Genomic DNA, 17,192 nt, shown 5'->3' with positions numbered 1-17,192 from the left:
TTCTGTTCTTTATCACATATACTATAAGGGAACGGTTGGCAGCACAGTGACTCACTTATAAGATCGTTGCTTCACAGCTTAAGGGGCATAGGCTCAGCCTTGACCTCGATTTGCAGGCCCTGTGGATTTTGCATGGTTTTCTTCAATTATGCTGAATTTGGGTCAGAAACATGCTGCTTCATAGATGTAATAAATTGGCTAAAAAGAGTTGTCAGACTAGCCAAGTGACCTGGTTAACAAATGATGAATAAATGAACACATAGTGTTGCTGTTGCCACACCCTTTTACTAACACTTGTCAACATCTCCCTTTTTATTATGTAAATGCCACATAGATATCCATAAACATTATGCTTGCTTGCATACTTTATCAATAACTTAATTTTGGGAGGGTGGTGAGTATTAACGAACTGCAGTAACTAATATTTTTTTCTTATTGTGTAATTCGAAGGTTATTGAGTATGTTTATTATCTGCATTTATACTTAACATAACAGTGACTGTATCATTCAAACACGGTTTATATTTATCAATGAACGGGATCTTTTGTACTTTTGCGTTCTGCTCAGGCTGAAAAAGAGTCTTGAGAACAATCTACCTACCTGGTTAACAGACAAACAGATACATAACTAGTGCATTCAAGTGCAGCGGGTGGGCATGGCAGCTAGGTCTGTAGGATGTAACTCGCTGGCAGTGTGCATTTCTTATTTACTTATTGACACTACCATTTTTTGTTATCCTAAGGACCCACCCTGGGGGGATTTCTGACATTGGCTGCTCATGCAGTGCACAGCAGAACCCTTGCAAAATGGGATTTAAGGAAAGCCTCCAAGATCCCATTCATAAACTGCCAAAGCTAATTTCTTTGGTACTTTTGGCTGCTTGTTAGACTTATGAGATAATTGAGTGATACACCTGGTTGTCAGACTTAGTGACTTCTTCAGGCATATTCCTATAATTTGTTGTTGTGTCGAGTGTTTTACATTATCATGTATGTAGACTATGGCAGATCTACAGAAATAAACTGCTACAGCACACGTGGCAGAATTTTGATTATAAAACCTGAGTACTGCTTCACAAGATGCTCACAGGACAACATGATATTTCCCTTGTAAAGAAGGGGGTGAAGACTAAGTTGTCTGGGTTCTTAAGCAGAGAGAACTAGCGTATAAAGAATGGGTATAACTTAATTAGTAAAGTAAGGATTATAGTAAGTTTCTGTTATGGATATCCTTGATAACCAAAAGTATAAGCATGAAGTAGAGCAAGGAAAAAAATCTAATGGCTGCTACATGTTTTACAGTTCTGCTTGCATACGGTCAGAGGCGGATGTCTCAGTTTTAAAAGAACCACTTCTGGAGATCTCAGCATCCTGACACAGAAAAATCATTTCAACACACAGTTTAAATGTTTAGGGTAGGACAGGAAAAGCAAGTATGAGGAAGGTTCTGGAGTATGGAGGTGGAACAGTAAGTATGAGGAAGGTTCCAGAGTATGGAGGTGGAACAGTAAGTATGAGGAAGGTTCCAGAGTATGGAAGTGAAACAGTAAGTATGAGGAAGGTTCCGGAGTATGCACCTAGAACAGTAAGTATGAGGAAGGTTCTAGGGTATGGAGGTGAGATCTAGACTGGCCAACATCAATAGAATTTCTCCTTCTAGCAGCATTAACATAACTTCTGCATATTGTATATATATTTTTAAATCATCACAAAAGTATTCACCACACACACACACACACACACACACACACACACACACACACACACACACACACACACACACACACACACGTGCACATGCACACACACGCACACACACACACAAACACACACACACATACACACACACACATACACACATATACACTATCATTTTGATTTGAAACTTCAAGAATTTACAATGCATTATGAGACCCTTAATATCATAAGCAATTGAAATAATTTAAACAATATTTTCTTATAAATATGCTAGTGTTATTGGAAATATTAATTGTTATTTAAGGGTCTTTACTTTTTTCTTAGGAAATGTGAATGACAGAAAAAATATGCCTTCAGAGAAACTGTATGAAAATGTTTGCATTCGAGAGAAGATGTGATTATGGTGAGTTCTGTGCAGTTTATCAAGCCATTTATACATGCATACATGCATACACATATGCATACATACATATACACATACATACATGCATATAAGTATACACTCATATATACACACATACATATATACGTACACACACACACATATATACTGTACATGCATGCATATATGCATACATACATACATACACATTTTTTGCTGTCAGAAGACCAAGAGATTGCAGCCACCATATCAGTGATGTAGCACCTCTCTTTACTACTCTTCCCTTTCTACCTGCCTATTGCTTCCTTAAAAGCTTTAGTAGCTCTTGTTCTCTGATACGCTTTTCTTTAAGCTTGCCCCTCCCATCTCCAACCTTCTCATTTATAGGTACTTTCTGGTATCCAGTATAACAATTTTCCTTTTCTACTTGTTACCTTTGTCTGCTCCTCTGTGCCTCTTCTGTCCATGTACCTCATCTCTCTTCTGTCACTAGACTCATTAATGGTTTTATGTGCTCATTTCATGTCTCTTTGTTCGATGTTGATGCCTGCTGTGCATAGTCTTAAGATGTAAAGTGCCTTTGCATACGATAGCCCTCCAAAACCATCGACACCTTTGTGGCCTTACTTTTTACCCTCTCCAACAGCTTAAAACCTCTTACTCAGTAGTTTCCAGAAACACATATAGTATTCCAGACCTGGCCTCACCTCTGTCCTGTAAAGAGTTAAGATCACCTCCCTGTATATTGAGTCTGTTTTGTCACACAGCCCAGCATGATGTTGGCCTTGGCTGCTGCTTCTTTACCATGTTGTCCCTAGTGGCTCATTGTGTCAGTAAGTGCTACCATCAAGTTTGCTTTGTGGTCAGTTGAATGTAACTTAGTCTCACCCATTTTGTATGCAGCTTCTGTATTACTGCAGCCTAACCGGAACAATTTAAATTTCTCAGTTTTAAATCTCAGCTGCCATATATATCTGTCACTCACTTTGATAACCTACTTAAATAATTTTCCAAGCTCAGTCTTCCATTTTTACTGCTCCCTACAGTTTTGTGCCATTTTCAAAGACGGGAATTCTGTTCTCCCATCAGTATTATGTCTGACACCTAACAATGACCAGGTCTGGGTGATATGCCGCTACTGACCCCCATCATCACTCTCACATTCTGTTAATTATCTGTCCAATTAGTTTTCCAAACACATCAACTCCCTTTGACTTATTTAATAATTTCTTACAAGGGGACAGAGTTAAAATGCGTTGCTGAATTCCACATATGCTATACCTACTGGATAGTTTTTGTCTACTTCCCCTGACACTCACTCATAAAACATAATCAGACTAACAGTATGTTCTGGCCATGACCTTGTGCCGGAGATTATTTTCCCCCACAAAGTTAATCAGCCTTTTTTTTGGAAGCATCTCCATAGTGTCTCCTACTGCTGAGGTCTAGCTGATGAAACATGTGCCCTGCCACTTGAGAGACTCCTTATGCAGGAGCACCAGTGGGGTGCTTTATTAGCCCTTTGATATCACCCCCTCTTTCAAGAATCTGAAGGCTCACTCCACAAGAGGATCTGCTGGCACATCTTCTGCCAGTTTGAATACCATGTGGAATCAAACCTGTGGCACCTGTGCCACCCTCTCTTACTCTATATCCTTGTTATTTACCTGCCAGTCAGATATCCCATGCCAGAACCCTTCCATCTCTTCCTCTTGCCTTTCCTATTTCTGATATTATTTTAAAAGGATGTCTTTGAACCTACTCCATTTACCTTTCAATCACTGGTTGATGTTGCATATTGTATATTTCCCTTCTGTGAGTCTTTCACTAGCAGCTGCCTAAAATCTTCTTGATTAAAAACATTCATTACATTGTTTTCCTTCTCTTCATTGAATTATGGAATACTCTAAACTGTTTTGTCCTCACCGTTTCACTCTTTTAACCTTTGCTGGACTCTGCTCTTCTGAGAAAGTCAATGAAAAGCACGAACATATGAGTGAACTAAAACCATTTATTAAAAAGAATAATAACCGTATATAAGGAGAGACCACAGTGTCACTGATTTTCTTTTTTTTCTCCCTACATGGCAATCTTCCTTGAATGTGATATCACAGGTGTGTTTTATGTCTTCAAGAGTGTTCAGATATAATGAAAAACATACCTATACCACGGGAGGTGGGGGGGGGGGGGCAGAAGAAATTCTGTTGTAAAATATCAGTTAATGCTTTATTGTACAGTTGTGTGACACGGTTCATGTCCCTTGTGGTCAAGTATTTGCAGGGCAAATAAGGGAATGTGTAAAGACAACAGCTTCATGTAATTTTGCTTCATTCTGGACAGTCATAAAAATGCATAAATGGTGTATATAAGCTACAGCATGCTGGAATGCAACTGAGGCATAAGTGGTGGTCATGCAAGTTTATGAGCTACATGCAGCTTGCCCAAAGCAAGTTGAAGGCAGTTTCACCAGTAAGAGCAAATATATGTGCAGCATGACATGATTCAAAGACCTCACTGCGTCTGAGCTTTCCTTGCATAACAACTTCTCAAATCAACCTCAGTTTATTCCACCCAGCCTCAGTCTGCCATTTTAAACTTTGCTTTGGTCTGCACTTCTTTAAAAGCCTGTGAAAAGCACAAGAACCATGAAAAAAAATTAAAACCCTTTATTAACATGAGAGATAACCAGAACTTGTTAAGAACCAGTATAATTCAGAGTGATGTTTTCAACAGTATCTAATATTTACTGGTAAGACATGGCATTTTATATTGTTTGTTGGATAGTGGATGAAGTAGTTGGGAATATGTAAGGTGCCATTTAAAGTCTTGTCTTCATGTCTCAAGTGGCTTCCTGCTGACAATGTTCTCTGGCAATAAGTAATGGCTAGGACCAGAATACAGACCTTTTTAATTAAATTAAATTAATTAATTAATTAATTAATTAATTAATTAATTAATTAATGACTTGCATGACCTACCACTTCATATACTGACCATCACATCCTCATGACAAACATGTATTACTATTGCAGCAGAGACATAGAAGACACTGGCGGTGCTGACAAGGAAACTAAAACCTACAACTTTGAATTAGTGTGTCTGTGTGCATATTACCATTTCTCTTTATCTTATTAATACTCTGGCATGCACAATACATATTTCATTAGGTTATCAAACAAGGCAGGCCAATGTCACTTTTTCACAATATGTGATTGCAGGTTATAAAATGATGCAACCTCAGGAAACAAGGCACAGGAGAGAGAACTACAGTCCTGAGGCGAAGCACATCCTCATGAATACCCTGAGGTCAAACAGGAAGTGCCTTTCTGAAAAAGTGAGGTCTGTAGTAGGCAGAGACAAAGTTAAGCCATGGAATCAAGTAATGACTAACATGAATGCAGTAGGCAGAAGGAACTGCACCTTGACACAGTGCAGAAAAATAGCCAATGACATGGCAAGATGTGCCATGACAAAATCTAGGCAGAATGCAATTGCCTGTAGCACCACTGGTGGTGGTGTGTCCACACTTTAGCTTTCAACACTACATGAGGAGTATCTTTTGCAATAATGGTGATGACATGGATGCAGATGAGGATACATCTAGAATCATTAGAGGTGGTGTTGCTACCATTACTATCAGACCCTTGCAACAACAGCTAAGGCAGTGCAGGAGGTTAGTCTGTAGCTCATTTCACTATTGTATGCTACAGTGTATTTGACATCACATATCAGCCTTACATTTCATCATTAGGTATCTCATCAATATCAGATATGATATAAAGTTTACAGACAGTGCATGGTTAGTTTGGTCATCCTACATACACATACAGATAATTTTGTCATGTCACATTAACCACATCTTCACATATTTCTTCACAGAGTGAGTACCAGGAATAGCCTCATCCTGTGCCTTATCACAGGAGGCTGATGTGCACAGCAAGATGGCTGTCGACAATAATGGAAGAACTCTCATAATCATGTTAAAGCATGAGGCCAGTGGCACACAGTTGCAAAGTGTACTGAAAGGTCTCCCATACACCACAGCAGGTGGATAACCCCTTAGGCAGTGACACAGGTTCCCACACTCGGAGCAATGAGGGCATGTCATTTCAGTGGGGGGGGGGGCAACATGCAGCTCAACACCTGGTTCTTGTGCATCTCCTGCAGCCCTTGATGAAGAAACCACCTTTTCAAAGGTAGTAGTACATACTTTCTTACCTATACACAGAGGTGCTAGGCAAACACATATTTCATAGTTAGTTCCAGAGTCATGCAAGGCCTTGTCCACATCACACATGAGGAGACTCAGGATGTATCTATATGTGCGTGCATCAGGTGCTGTCCTCCCAACTTAGATGGATGCATGTTGATGTATACCTTTCTACAAGAACATAGTTTGTGTGGAGGATGTGTTGAAGTGTGTACCCAACTATGCCAGGTAGATGTATGTTCTGAGTCACATTATAGGTGATCTGTGATGTTGTCGCAGCCCATTGATTCTGTGTGATAGGCCTAGATGAAGGTAAGACAGTAGATACTGCCTGTCTTGATCTGGCCTAGGGTTTGGACACAATCCCCCACTCATGTATCATTGAGAAACTCTACCAAATGGGAATTAACTCTTATGTAAATAGATGGTTAACCAATTGGTTCACTGACAGAACACATGCTGTGAAATTTTGAGAATCAACCTCTACCAGAAGTTGGCATTGGCCCTTTGTTTGGAATCTATTTCTCGACAGTCCAGGCTAAAGTATACAGCCTTTGGCTTACCAAGTTTGTTGATTCTTGCATATTGGGTGCAATCATTGAGTCCACCACTGATGATAACATACTTCAGGAGGGGCTAACCAAGACAAATAATTGGTGCCAAAACCACACGGTCTACAAATAAACACAAAAAAGTGTCATTATTTTAGCCTTCTGCAAAGTGGAATTTCAAGGTATGTACAGCATTGACAACACCCCCTATGCTCAAACTCAGTGGTGTGAGACCTGTGAACACACTTAGCAATCTGAACTTCGACCACCAAGTATCCACCATGGTATCGAAAGGCTATGTTGAGGACATCATAACTCAGGGCATTGTATCCAGATCTGAGGATGATATAACAGCACTGTACTCAAACATCATCAGGAGACTAACAAAGTATAATGCTCTCTTTTCCATGTACCTCAACAGACACTTGCAGCAGCTGGACAGACCACAGGGGTTTCTCATCAATAAAATATAGGGCCTATAAACCATTCCATGACATATGTGGATAGACTGAAAGCACTGTTACTGTAGTCTGTATTGTATAGGATGAGGAGACTTGTGCCTGGCTTACAGGACAGTCTCTGATCCTGCCCTGATGGGAATATTGCACATCTACAAATTAGCTATAGCTGATGACATCAGCAGTGTCTGGTGAATATCAAATGGTAATAGCAGTGCCCCACATGCTGTAGTAAAATGCTCTCTGTAATGTCAAGCAAGTGCACAAATACACACACACATATGCACAAACATACACACCAAGTTGACTGCATTGAGAACAGAACCCTTACCTATTTAAGTACACTGACTAGAGAACTCTGTGTTTAAGGCAAGTGACACAAGTCAAGTCTGACTTGGAGAGTGTCAGACAACAATTTATAGGTGATGACAGTAGCAGTTTCTGGTGATGAGAAAATGGTAACAGCAGTGTCCCACATGCTGTTGTAAAGTGTTCCCTTTATTGTCAAGCAAGTGCACAAACGCACACAGACACACACACACACACACACACACACACACACACACACACACACACACACACACACACACACACACACACACACACACACACACACACACACACACACACACACACACACACACCTCCCAGCTGATTGCAGTGAGACCAGAACTGCTACCTATCTAAGTACACAGACTGAAGAACTCAGTACTTTACAAAAGATTCACAGCACAAGTCTGACTTTTACAAGGCCGCAGAACAACTTATAGTGGATGACATCAGCACTGAATGTTGGAGAGAAGATGTTAGGAGGCCTGCATGAAATGGATGAGTAGGTATCTGCAAGTGTCAAGACATTGAAAATCCATGGGATTGGAGTGGTAACTGTCGGATACACATATAGGCTGACTAGATAGACACACACATATCCCAAATGACTGCAGTGAGAATGGAACCCCTACCCAAGTACACAGACTAAAAAACTTGGTACTTTACAGAAGAGCCATGGCCCAAGTCTGACTTTTACAAGACTGAAGGACAACTTATAGTGGGTGATATCATCACTAGATTTTGGAGAGAAGATGTTGGGAGGCCTGCATGAAATGGATGTTCAGATATGTTCAGCTGTCAAAATATTTCAAGTTCTGTATGTTACCAGATTGATGAGTATGCAGTATGTAGTATTTGATTGTTGTGTTCCAATGTGCAGGCATACTTAAGAGACAGCTTTATAACCTATATGCAAACAGATGCCAACATTACTACAAGTATTAGAACATCTGAATTAGTATTGTCATTTTAAAGATGTGTATGGTATATAACACATTTGTTATTAATTTAGATAGTGTACTTGATATATTTGTGAACAAGTACTGAGAGACCAAGGTTGTGGTGCATGGGGGAGGTAACAGATGGCTACATTATGTGACATTTTCTTAGGTAGGGCCTTCCTTTTTTCTGTTTCCACATGTAGTTTCATCTCAGAACACTAAATGGACAGTACGTAAAAGTAATACGTGCTGTTGCCCACTCTGCATAGTGCACTTCCAAGCAACGGGTTTGCACGATGGTTGGCAAAGTTTTTGGGCATGTAAGATGCACATTTCTGCTACTTTCCCTGTTTGTGTGTGTGAAGATCTGTAAAGGCTGCCAAATTAGCTAGATAGAATTTTGTAGATAAATCTGTCATTTGTAAATATTAATGCAAGCCACATGCTTGTTCTCTTAAATGTAAGAAAATTATGGTAAATGTTGAACTTCAAAAATGTAACCACATTGCACTCTGCTGGAGGAAAGCTGATAAGTGAAGTGTGGTATAATTGTTTGATCTCAAAACTCAGAGCCAAGATGTCTGAATGAAGGAATTCTTCCTATTGTTTTAAGACCAGAGTTAATGGCTAGAATTTACATGTATAATGTATTTTATTGCTCTGGCTTCCTGACCAGCTGTAAGATCAAAAGGGCTGTTACACTTTGAGTTTCTGTTAGTCTGGGAAACAGAGAATAATGATGTCATCTGAAATGAGTCAGTGGTACTGTGTTATCAGTTTAAGGACAGAGAGAGTCAGAGCATTTTAACATTTGTATCTTGTTTCTGGAATTAGCAGAACAACCACTGATCAGTTCTTTGCCTTTGCTCTGTAAGTAGAATTTTGATTAGTGATTTCTCTTAGAGATAGAAATATAGCCAGATCAGTCTAGCTGTTTTCTATATTTATGTGAGACTATCCTACAATGTTGTTTTAAAGTATTTCCTGTGATTTCTGAACTCTGTAGTGTCACTGTGTCGAATGAATAAGTATTGTCTTGTGTTTTTATTATTTATTAAATATTTTTAAACCTTTCAAATGTTGCTGTTTTGTGTAGAGATAATTTAAGCTTTTAAGAGTACTTGCATGCATTTGGTGAGACTGTACAAAGCCACTCAAATAGCTTTAGCCCTGGGGTACACTTACCATTTGGACAACAGTAACTTTACACAGTGAAAATGGTCACCCTTTGGTAAGGGCCTTAAAGTAGCTGATAAGAGCAGGTGGTGGCAGTGAATTACTACCGTATAGTCTGGGCAGAAAGGGGCATAGCTGGAGAACCTGTGCCAACCTTCCACAGGGGTGTCTGTGTGTCTGTATATAATTCAAATCTCAAAGTGTGTGTGTGTGTGTGTGTGTGTGTGTGTGTGTGTGTGTGTGTGTGTGTGTGTGTGTGTGTGTGTGTGTGTGTGTGTGTGTGTGTGTGTGTGTGTGTGTGTGTGTGTGTGTGTGTGTCAGCTACTTGGCCAGGATATGAAGCACTGGCTAGACAGAGAGGGTACTGGAAGTGTTGGCTTCCCTACTCAGCTGGAATCTTAACCCTATAGCTGTGCCAATGGGGAGTCTTATTGGGGATCTGGGACAGAAAGGGAGAAATCAGCCCCTGACTGACTGTGATCTCTATGTACTCTTAAGGGAAATTGTAATTTATTGTGTGTGTACTGGTTATCCTTCCCAGTGTGGACACCCCTCACTAGTGCTAGTGGTGAGGATTTAAGCTTCTTGATTACTGGGCCAGTGCACGGGCATCACAGTGTGTCATTAAGCAGTGCACAACAGCAAACCTCAGTGTGAAAACTGTATGAGTTCTTAGTACTGAGGATATGAAACACACCTGCTGCTTAGCTGATGATGTGGCAGCAGGTGTAAATGTATTGACACATTTATTTATGAGTCCAGATGACATAGGGCTCAAATCCAGGTGTATGTAATGATTTTTAATAAGTAGTGATAATGCAATATAATTATACTTTATACTATATTCACTGTGTGTTACTGTGGGTTGATGTAGTTTATCATGTTTAAGAGGCATTGTGTGGAGGTAATTGTACCACAAGAGAGCCTTTCACTGTTGCTTGGTATATACAATGCCAAACATCACACAAACATAGATACCAAAAGGTGAAGGGCTCCACTGTATTTTTGGTACTTGTGTGTGTTGTCTGTGATTCTATTTTTTGACCAGATTATATTATAGTTGTTAAAATGGGGTAGATAGGAAAGTAGTAAAATAGAGACAAGCAGAGTGAAGAACAAAGGGAAAACAATATAGGAGTGTGCAGGAGGGAGGTAGGAAAGAACCATAGCTATCTTTTTCTTCAACAGTGTAAAATGAAAATATGTATGAAATATTAGCTGAATTTGGGCTGTTACCTCCATAAAGAGGGCTGACAACAATGCAGTCATGTTTTATAACCACTGGACCAAATCAAATGCGTCAAGAACACATGTGCAAAATGGAGAGCTATGTATGGGATGATATTTTTTGTGGGACATGTGCCCATTTTTTTTTACTTCAGTAAGAGAGGAATGCTGGGTAAGGGATATTGGTGTTTCTGATTCAGGTAAGTTGGGTAGGTGAGGAACCAAATGCAAACATGACAAATAAGACAAGACACAGGGATGGTGCAGGACACAAAATGTTGGGGAATACTATGATTGGGGAGAGGGAGAGGACAATGCAACCTGATGCCCATCAAAATTAGGAGCAGTGAGAATCTAGTCCTCACCCAAAGGATTGTCAGCACTATCCCCTTACTCTGCTAACTGCTTGAGTGCTTGACATCTTCTCCTCCTATGGACCATGAGGAAGAACAGCCTCTCCATCCAGTGTAGGTGTACACCAGTGCTGCTGTGCACAACCCTATGCACCAACCCTGGCATCTTCTAGTGGGTGATGAAATCCCCACCTCTACCAGTACTCCGAGAGGGTACCACAGCACCAGCTGCCAGGGTAGTGCTACCTGAGGGCACAGGTAGTGCAGGGGCAGCAGAGGGAGTAGTGTCAGGTTGGGTCCTAGCTGTGCTAGCGCTTTGGTGCTGGAGCCATTTGAGTGGGGCAGGCTGACCCACTGGGGTTGGCCTACCTCACTGTGCTGTGAAACATTTAGTGTTTTTTTACCGATGGATGACATGGAGACATTTTGAAAACATATAATAGAAAACAGAAAAAGAGATAAGGGTTGGGGTGAGACAAAAATAGATACAATTAATACCATAGTATGTGGTGTGCAATGTATTATCACAATTATACAACTATTTTGTTTTAAAATGTCTATTCTATAAATGTAAAATCAAAATGTTATTGAATGTTTTTGTATGTCTCTATGATGCTGTGTAACTGGAGCTTTTCTCCCCGGGCCTCCACTGAAAATGGACATGTATCCAGTTGGACTAGCCCGGTAAACAAATGTAAAATAAAAATAATAAAAATTTTATCCAAAATATTACATTTAAGTATACTGTAAAAGCTCTACTGCCACTCATTCTACAGACCACTGATCTGCTGTGGCAACCCCTTATGGGAGCAACTGAAAGGAAAAGAAGAAGATTACATTTAAGTATAAGTCCTAACAACTACAAACTATAATTACGGATTGCTCAAAGTAATCCTTGCAATGTGCATATATTGCACATATACTTGTTCCAGTTATACAGATTACAGTTAACAGCAGGGCATTTATGCCACTTGTATAGATTTTAATGTATGTAATATTATTAAAAAATTGCAGTATTGTATAGTTGTTGATCATGTTATTTGAACCCACAACCTGTGACTACAGTCTTACACTTGACTCCTAAAGTTGGTTTGTGCTAGAGAATTATGCATGCATACTTGCTTTTACAGTTAGGATATGCATGCTTGCTTTGCTACTAGTGTATTAAAAATAAAATCATTTTTCTTTAACTGTTAAAGCTACAATAATATTTTTCATGTCATGCATACCTACCACATGCTTCCTTCAGTGTCTCCAGATGATCATCATGACCCTGCCTATTCTCCACAATTTCAAAATTAGCTGTGAAATGAAATGAAAAGAATGGAATAGCATTATGCATACCAGGTTTGCCTATGTTTAGCTTTCTATGTATTATAAATTCTCTTTCTTCGCATACTTACACAACTGTAGATGCTGCTAGTTTGAAACTCATCCAACCACTGGTTGAGTGTATCCCTCTTACACCTTTTTTGGTAATTGAAGTAGTGTCTGCACTGTTCTTCAGTGTGTGGGATGCCAGTAGCACTGATACAGCCTTGGCCAGACTATTCCAAGCCTCAGACTTGTAATGGGAGCCGGAATAGTCCCCAGGCATAAGCCTTTCCCTGTGAGGCTTTACCAGGAGTCCTAAATATTCTGGACTGCTGAACACTCCAAATCAGTGGCCTAAATTTGGGCACCTTCCCCTCTAACAACAGACATGTCTAATCCCAAAGTAATAGCAATAGCAAATAATGATTTCCCACCAATTCCTGTTATCACATTTACTGGTAGTACGCAAACCCAAGAAATGATGATAACTGCATTTGCATGATGTTAAGCAAAGAGCAACAGTGACAAGCAGGGAGAAAAGCAATTTTTGAAACTGGAAGGTTACTCTGATGTTTGACATTAGTTTGAGGGGCTGTTTGCTATTGCAACTGTCATGTGATTTAACTTTGCTGACATGTACTGGGACATGAATGTCCTGACCTGACAAATGTTTGTCCTTATACACTGCTAAAATTGATTTTTACAGTGTGGGATTCAAACCTATATATATATATATAAGACAAAACATTTTCTTCCACAGTGGTGATTTTTCATATTTGACAGAGAAGAAGGGGTTCTCAGACATAGTCATGAATCATTCATAAATATATATGACAGCTTGAGATGTTAACCATGTAGATTTGTGATGTGACAAGGTCTTTGTATATTCATTTATTTGTGCATGTGTCTTATTTAAATGTGAAGGCCATCCAAGTTCAGATAGCTGAATAATACTTACAGAAGCATAGTAGACAGTATATGCTCAGTAATACATCTGAACCTTCAAAACACATTAAGGTTGTCTTATACCTCATACATATAATTCATATCAGCTCCATTGTTTATAATTGTGTGTAAAGTATTATAAGTGATATTTAATATAATGTGAAATGGAACATCAGTAAAAAGGTCTGGAATTTCCTGCATTAGAATCCAGGACCATGTGTATGGAAGCCCTACACTTACACCTGTTGCCACAGGAATATTTAAATAACACTTGTATATTTTCCTGCTCATTACTATAAATTGGACTGTCACAACAGTAAAAATATGTTGCACTTCATGTATTAGGACACAGGACCATCTGTATTACAGCTCCACACTTATACCTGCTGCCACAGAAATGGTTTTATATAACAGTTGCATAATTCCGTATTCATTGTTAAGTTCTGTGTGTTAACCACAACACAATGCCACTTAGCATGTTTGTGGAGTGACCAACAGACTTAATAGAATTTACTCATTTTGAAATTGTTAACTGTCTGCATCCTGTCTGCAGGTGTTTGATGGCTGCAGCTGTTGGGGAGACTTGCTAACTCTCATGCAATGTCCCTGCAACAATGTATCCTTTTGACGTTTACAATGTCTACACTCTTGACCTTTACAATGTCTACACTCTGTCTACAGGTGTTATGTCTGCTTCCTGTGTGGGCCACTACTCCAGGTTTGCACACTGCTAGGTACTGTGCAAACTAGATAAGCACAGCTAAACCTGACATTCATTGTGTTTCTTCATTTTCCTTGTTTGCACTAAGCCACAAACCACACAAATACTGGAATTAAAAAAAGAAAATTAGGTGAAATGAAGAGAATAAATCAATTAAATAACCAACACAACAAAATTTATGTTGGTACACATGAAATATTTTTACACAGGTCTGGATTTGAGCTGTCAATCTAACGAACTTTCAAAACACAGTAAGGGTGTTTTATCCCTCTTTGCCACACCAACAGCTTTGCAGCAGAGAATCAAAATCATTGTGCATACAACCAACTGCAATATCCATAGTACTAACAAAACATATGACAGTTGTTTATACATGTATTAATTTCAGATATAGTGCCCCGAGTGATCACACAACCATTTATGACTAGTGCTTGAATAAATTCAGATCTGTCTTAGCTCTCTGAGTTTGTTGCTCATTCTTGTCTTATCTGACCAATAATCTGAGACATGTAGTCTGTAAAGCATCCTGTATCATTGTCCTTAAAATGTGTTTGGATATTAAATGTCAATAATATAAAGTTGTGAAGAAACGAAAGGGAGGTTGGATGTTACTGAACATAAAATGTGAAATGTGTGCTGCTTACATTTAAAACCTTAATACAATTACTTCTACACTTTGTAAGTATAACCTGGCTAACACACCCACTGGAGGTAAGAGAGTCTCAATTGTTGTTGTGTTTTCCTTCTCCTGAGCAGCAATCATTTACAGTTGTAATCCATTAGCAACAAACACTGAGGGAGTGATTGCACTATGTCAACAAATGATACACAAAACCAGGTATTTGGAATTCAGCAATTCTAATGAGTTCATGCTTCATTTGCATCTTAACCATGTTCACAGCCCTGAATCTAGTCTAGAAAAAGGGAACCGTGTATCTAGGGAATCAGAAGGTGAGAAGACTTGCTTATGTGGATAACACAGAATAATAAATTACTTTGAGATTTATCTGCACAGAAAACTACTGATCTTTTTAAGATAAGATTGCATTTTTTAGTTATATACTGGGTATGTTGAAATATCTTCTTGAAAAAATCTGTTTATATATACATATATATATATATATATATATATATATATATATATATATATATATATACGCATTAGCAAATGCTACTTTTATCTGCATGCATTTCTTAGAAGTGTACTGATGGCATAGGTATGTTTTTCAGGATATTTTACTTTCTCAGATGCACATCCTTATTAACTGCCATCACAAGTGCTAATGTTAAATTTTTCTGTTTGCACTCTTCTGTTGTCATTTCCATGAAATGTAAATGTCCTATATTGTTAATGACATAAGTTGTTAGCCTTCAAGGATGGTCCATACACACCTCTTGGGAAGTGCTGGCCACAGGTAGACATGACTGGCAGTTGCATAAAATGTTCTGTTGTAAATGTGTACACATGTTTCAGGGGCAGTTTATTTGATAGCACTTCTAGCATTTTACTGATGATTTGTTAGCATAATATGTCATTTGCCTGTTGGTTTCAGGGTGGGAGAGCCATGTTGCATTTCTGTGTTGCCACAAACAAAATTTGCTATTGTTACTCTCTCCTTGTTTTGGATCCAATCTTGCTTTGTGTGTGATTGTAATATGTTACAACCACACAATTCCTTTTTATATATTTGAATATCTTGACTATTTTATGTTTCTCCAGTGGATAATAGTGAAATACTACATTTTGTGTGTTATATTGAAGCAGGATTTTTACTTATGTGATATTTATGTGTATTATCCTTCTTTTGTTTTTTATCTCACATACGACTATGTCTCTCAGGTATCCCACTCCCCACAAACTCCCCTTCAGTGACCATAAGAATGAAGTAATTGTGGAAGCATTTAGACAATATGGTGCCTTTCTGCTTGAGAGGGGACATGGGATATGTCTGGCAGAATGCAAATTTGGCAGCAGATAATGGCTGATGTAAATGCAGTAGATGGCCAGTGCAGGGCATATTATCAGGCATGCCAAAGGCCACTGATATGGTTTTATTGATCCGGAGGAGAGCAGCTGCAGTGACCTGTGAATGGAGGGTTACTGTGGGGGGGAGGGGCTGCTACAAAACCGTCACTGGCACTAAATGAGGAGTTCCTTTCCATTGTCAGGGATCCACACAGCTCACTGGAAAATGCATAACACCATGTCCTTGATGTTGATGCTGCTGTTTCAATTAGGACAAGTATGTCCCAGAAGGAGCTTCTAGGTAAGTTTACCTATTTCAATTGCTAAATACTTCTTGTATATTAAAATATTGACAACAATACTTAAGTGCTGTTTAGCATTAAATTTCTTTTTTTGGGGGGGTAGTTGCAGATTGATACAGTTAACACATTCTGGTTGATTATACATGGAGTTGGGGTAGAAGCATCATACAAGTTCTTGTTAAATGTATCAACAGACATATAAAGGGCAAAAAGTTTTAACCCCTTGTGTTACTGTTCATTGTGATGATGGTGTCTTTACCTTTTGCTTAACTTCTTCCAGGATCATCCACCATAGGTAGCCTACAATCATCTGCATATGGTAAGCCAAACATTTTTATGTCAGCACTGATGAGCAGTTCAAAGAAATATTTAGTTTGTGATATGGGTATTAGAGCTGCTACGTGTATTGCTGTACTACCTGTAATAGTGGCCCCACTATTAGTTTGTTAGCATATATTGGACTATAGTAGTGTATGTATTTTTTTTCCTCTGTTTGTTGCTTATTATCACAGGTGATCTTGACAGTGGAAATGTGGGACTCCTAACCTGATGTCAGAGTATCAGCACACTCTGATGATGATGATGGTGGGCAAACAGAATCACAGTCAGGGTGCAGAGG

General features: G+C 39.0%; 1 gene segment (V, D, J or C); it reads left to right on the top strand.

The window, feature by feature from the left end:
* LOC122790892 overlaps positions 1–17,192 on the top strand; it is a 367,647-nt gene that overhangs the window by 336,996 nt on the left and 13,459 nt on the right. Inside the window, 1 exon segment of the C gene segment in view lies at positions 2,022–2,100. Within this exon segment, the coding sequence occupies positions 2,022–2,095 (74 nt within the window).

The sequence above is a fragment of the Protopterus annectens genome, chromosome 16.part0 (genome assembly GCF_019279795.1).
Source record: "Protopterus annectens isolate FY-2018-M chromosome 16.part0, PAN1.0, whole genome shotgun sequence".
NCBI classification, from domain to species: Eukaryota; Metazoa; Chordata; order Ceratodontiformes; family Protopteridae; genus Protopterus; species Protopterus annectens.
Note: the sequence above shows the minus strand (reverse complement) of the source record. Positions and strands in the feature narration are given on the sequence as shown.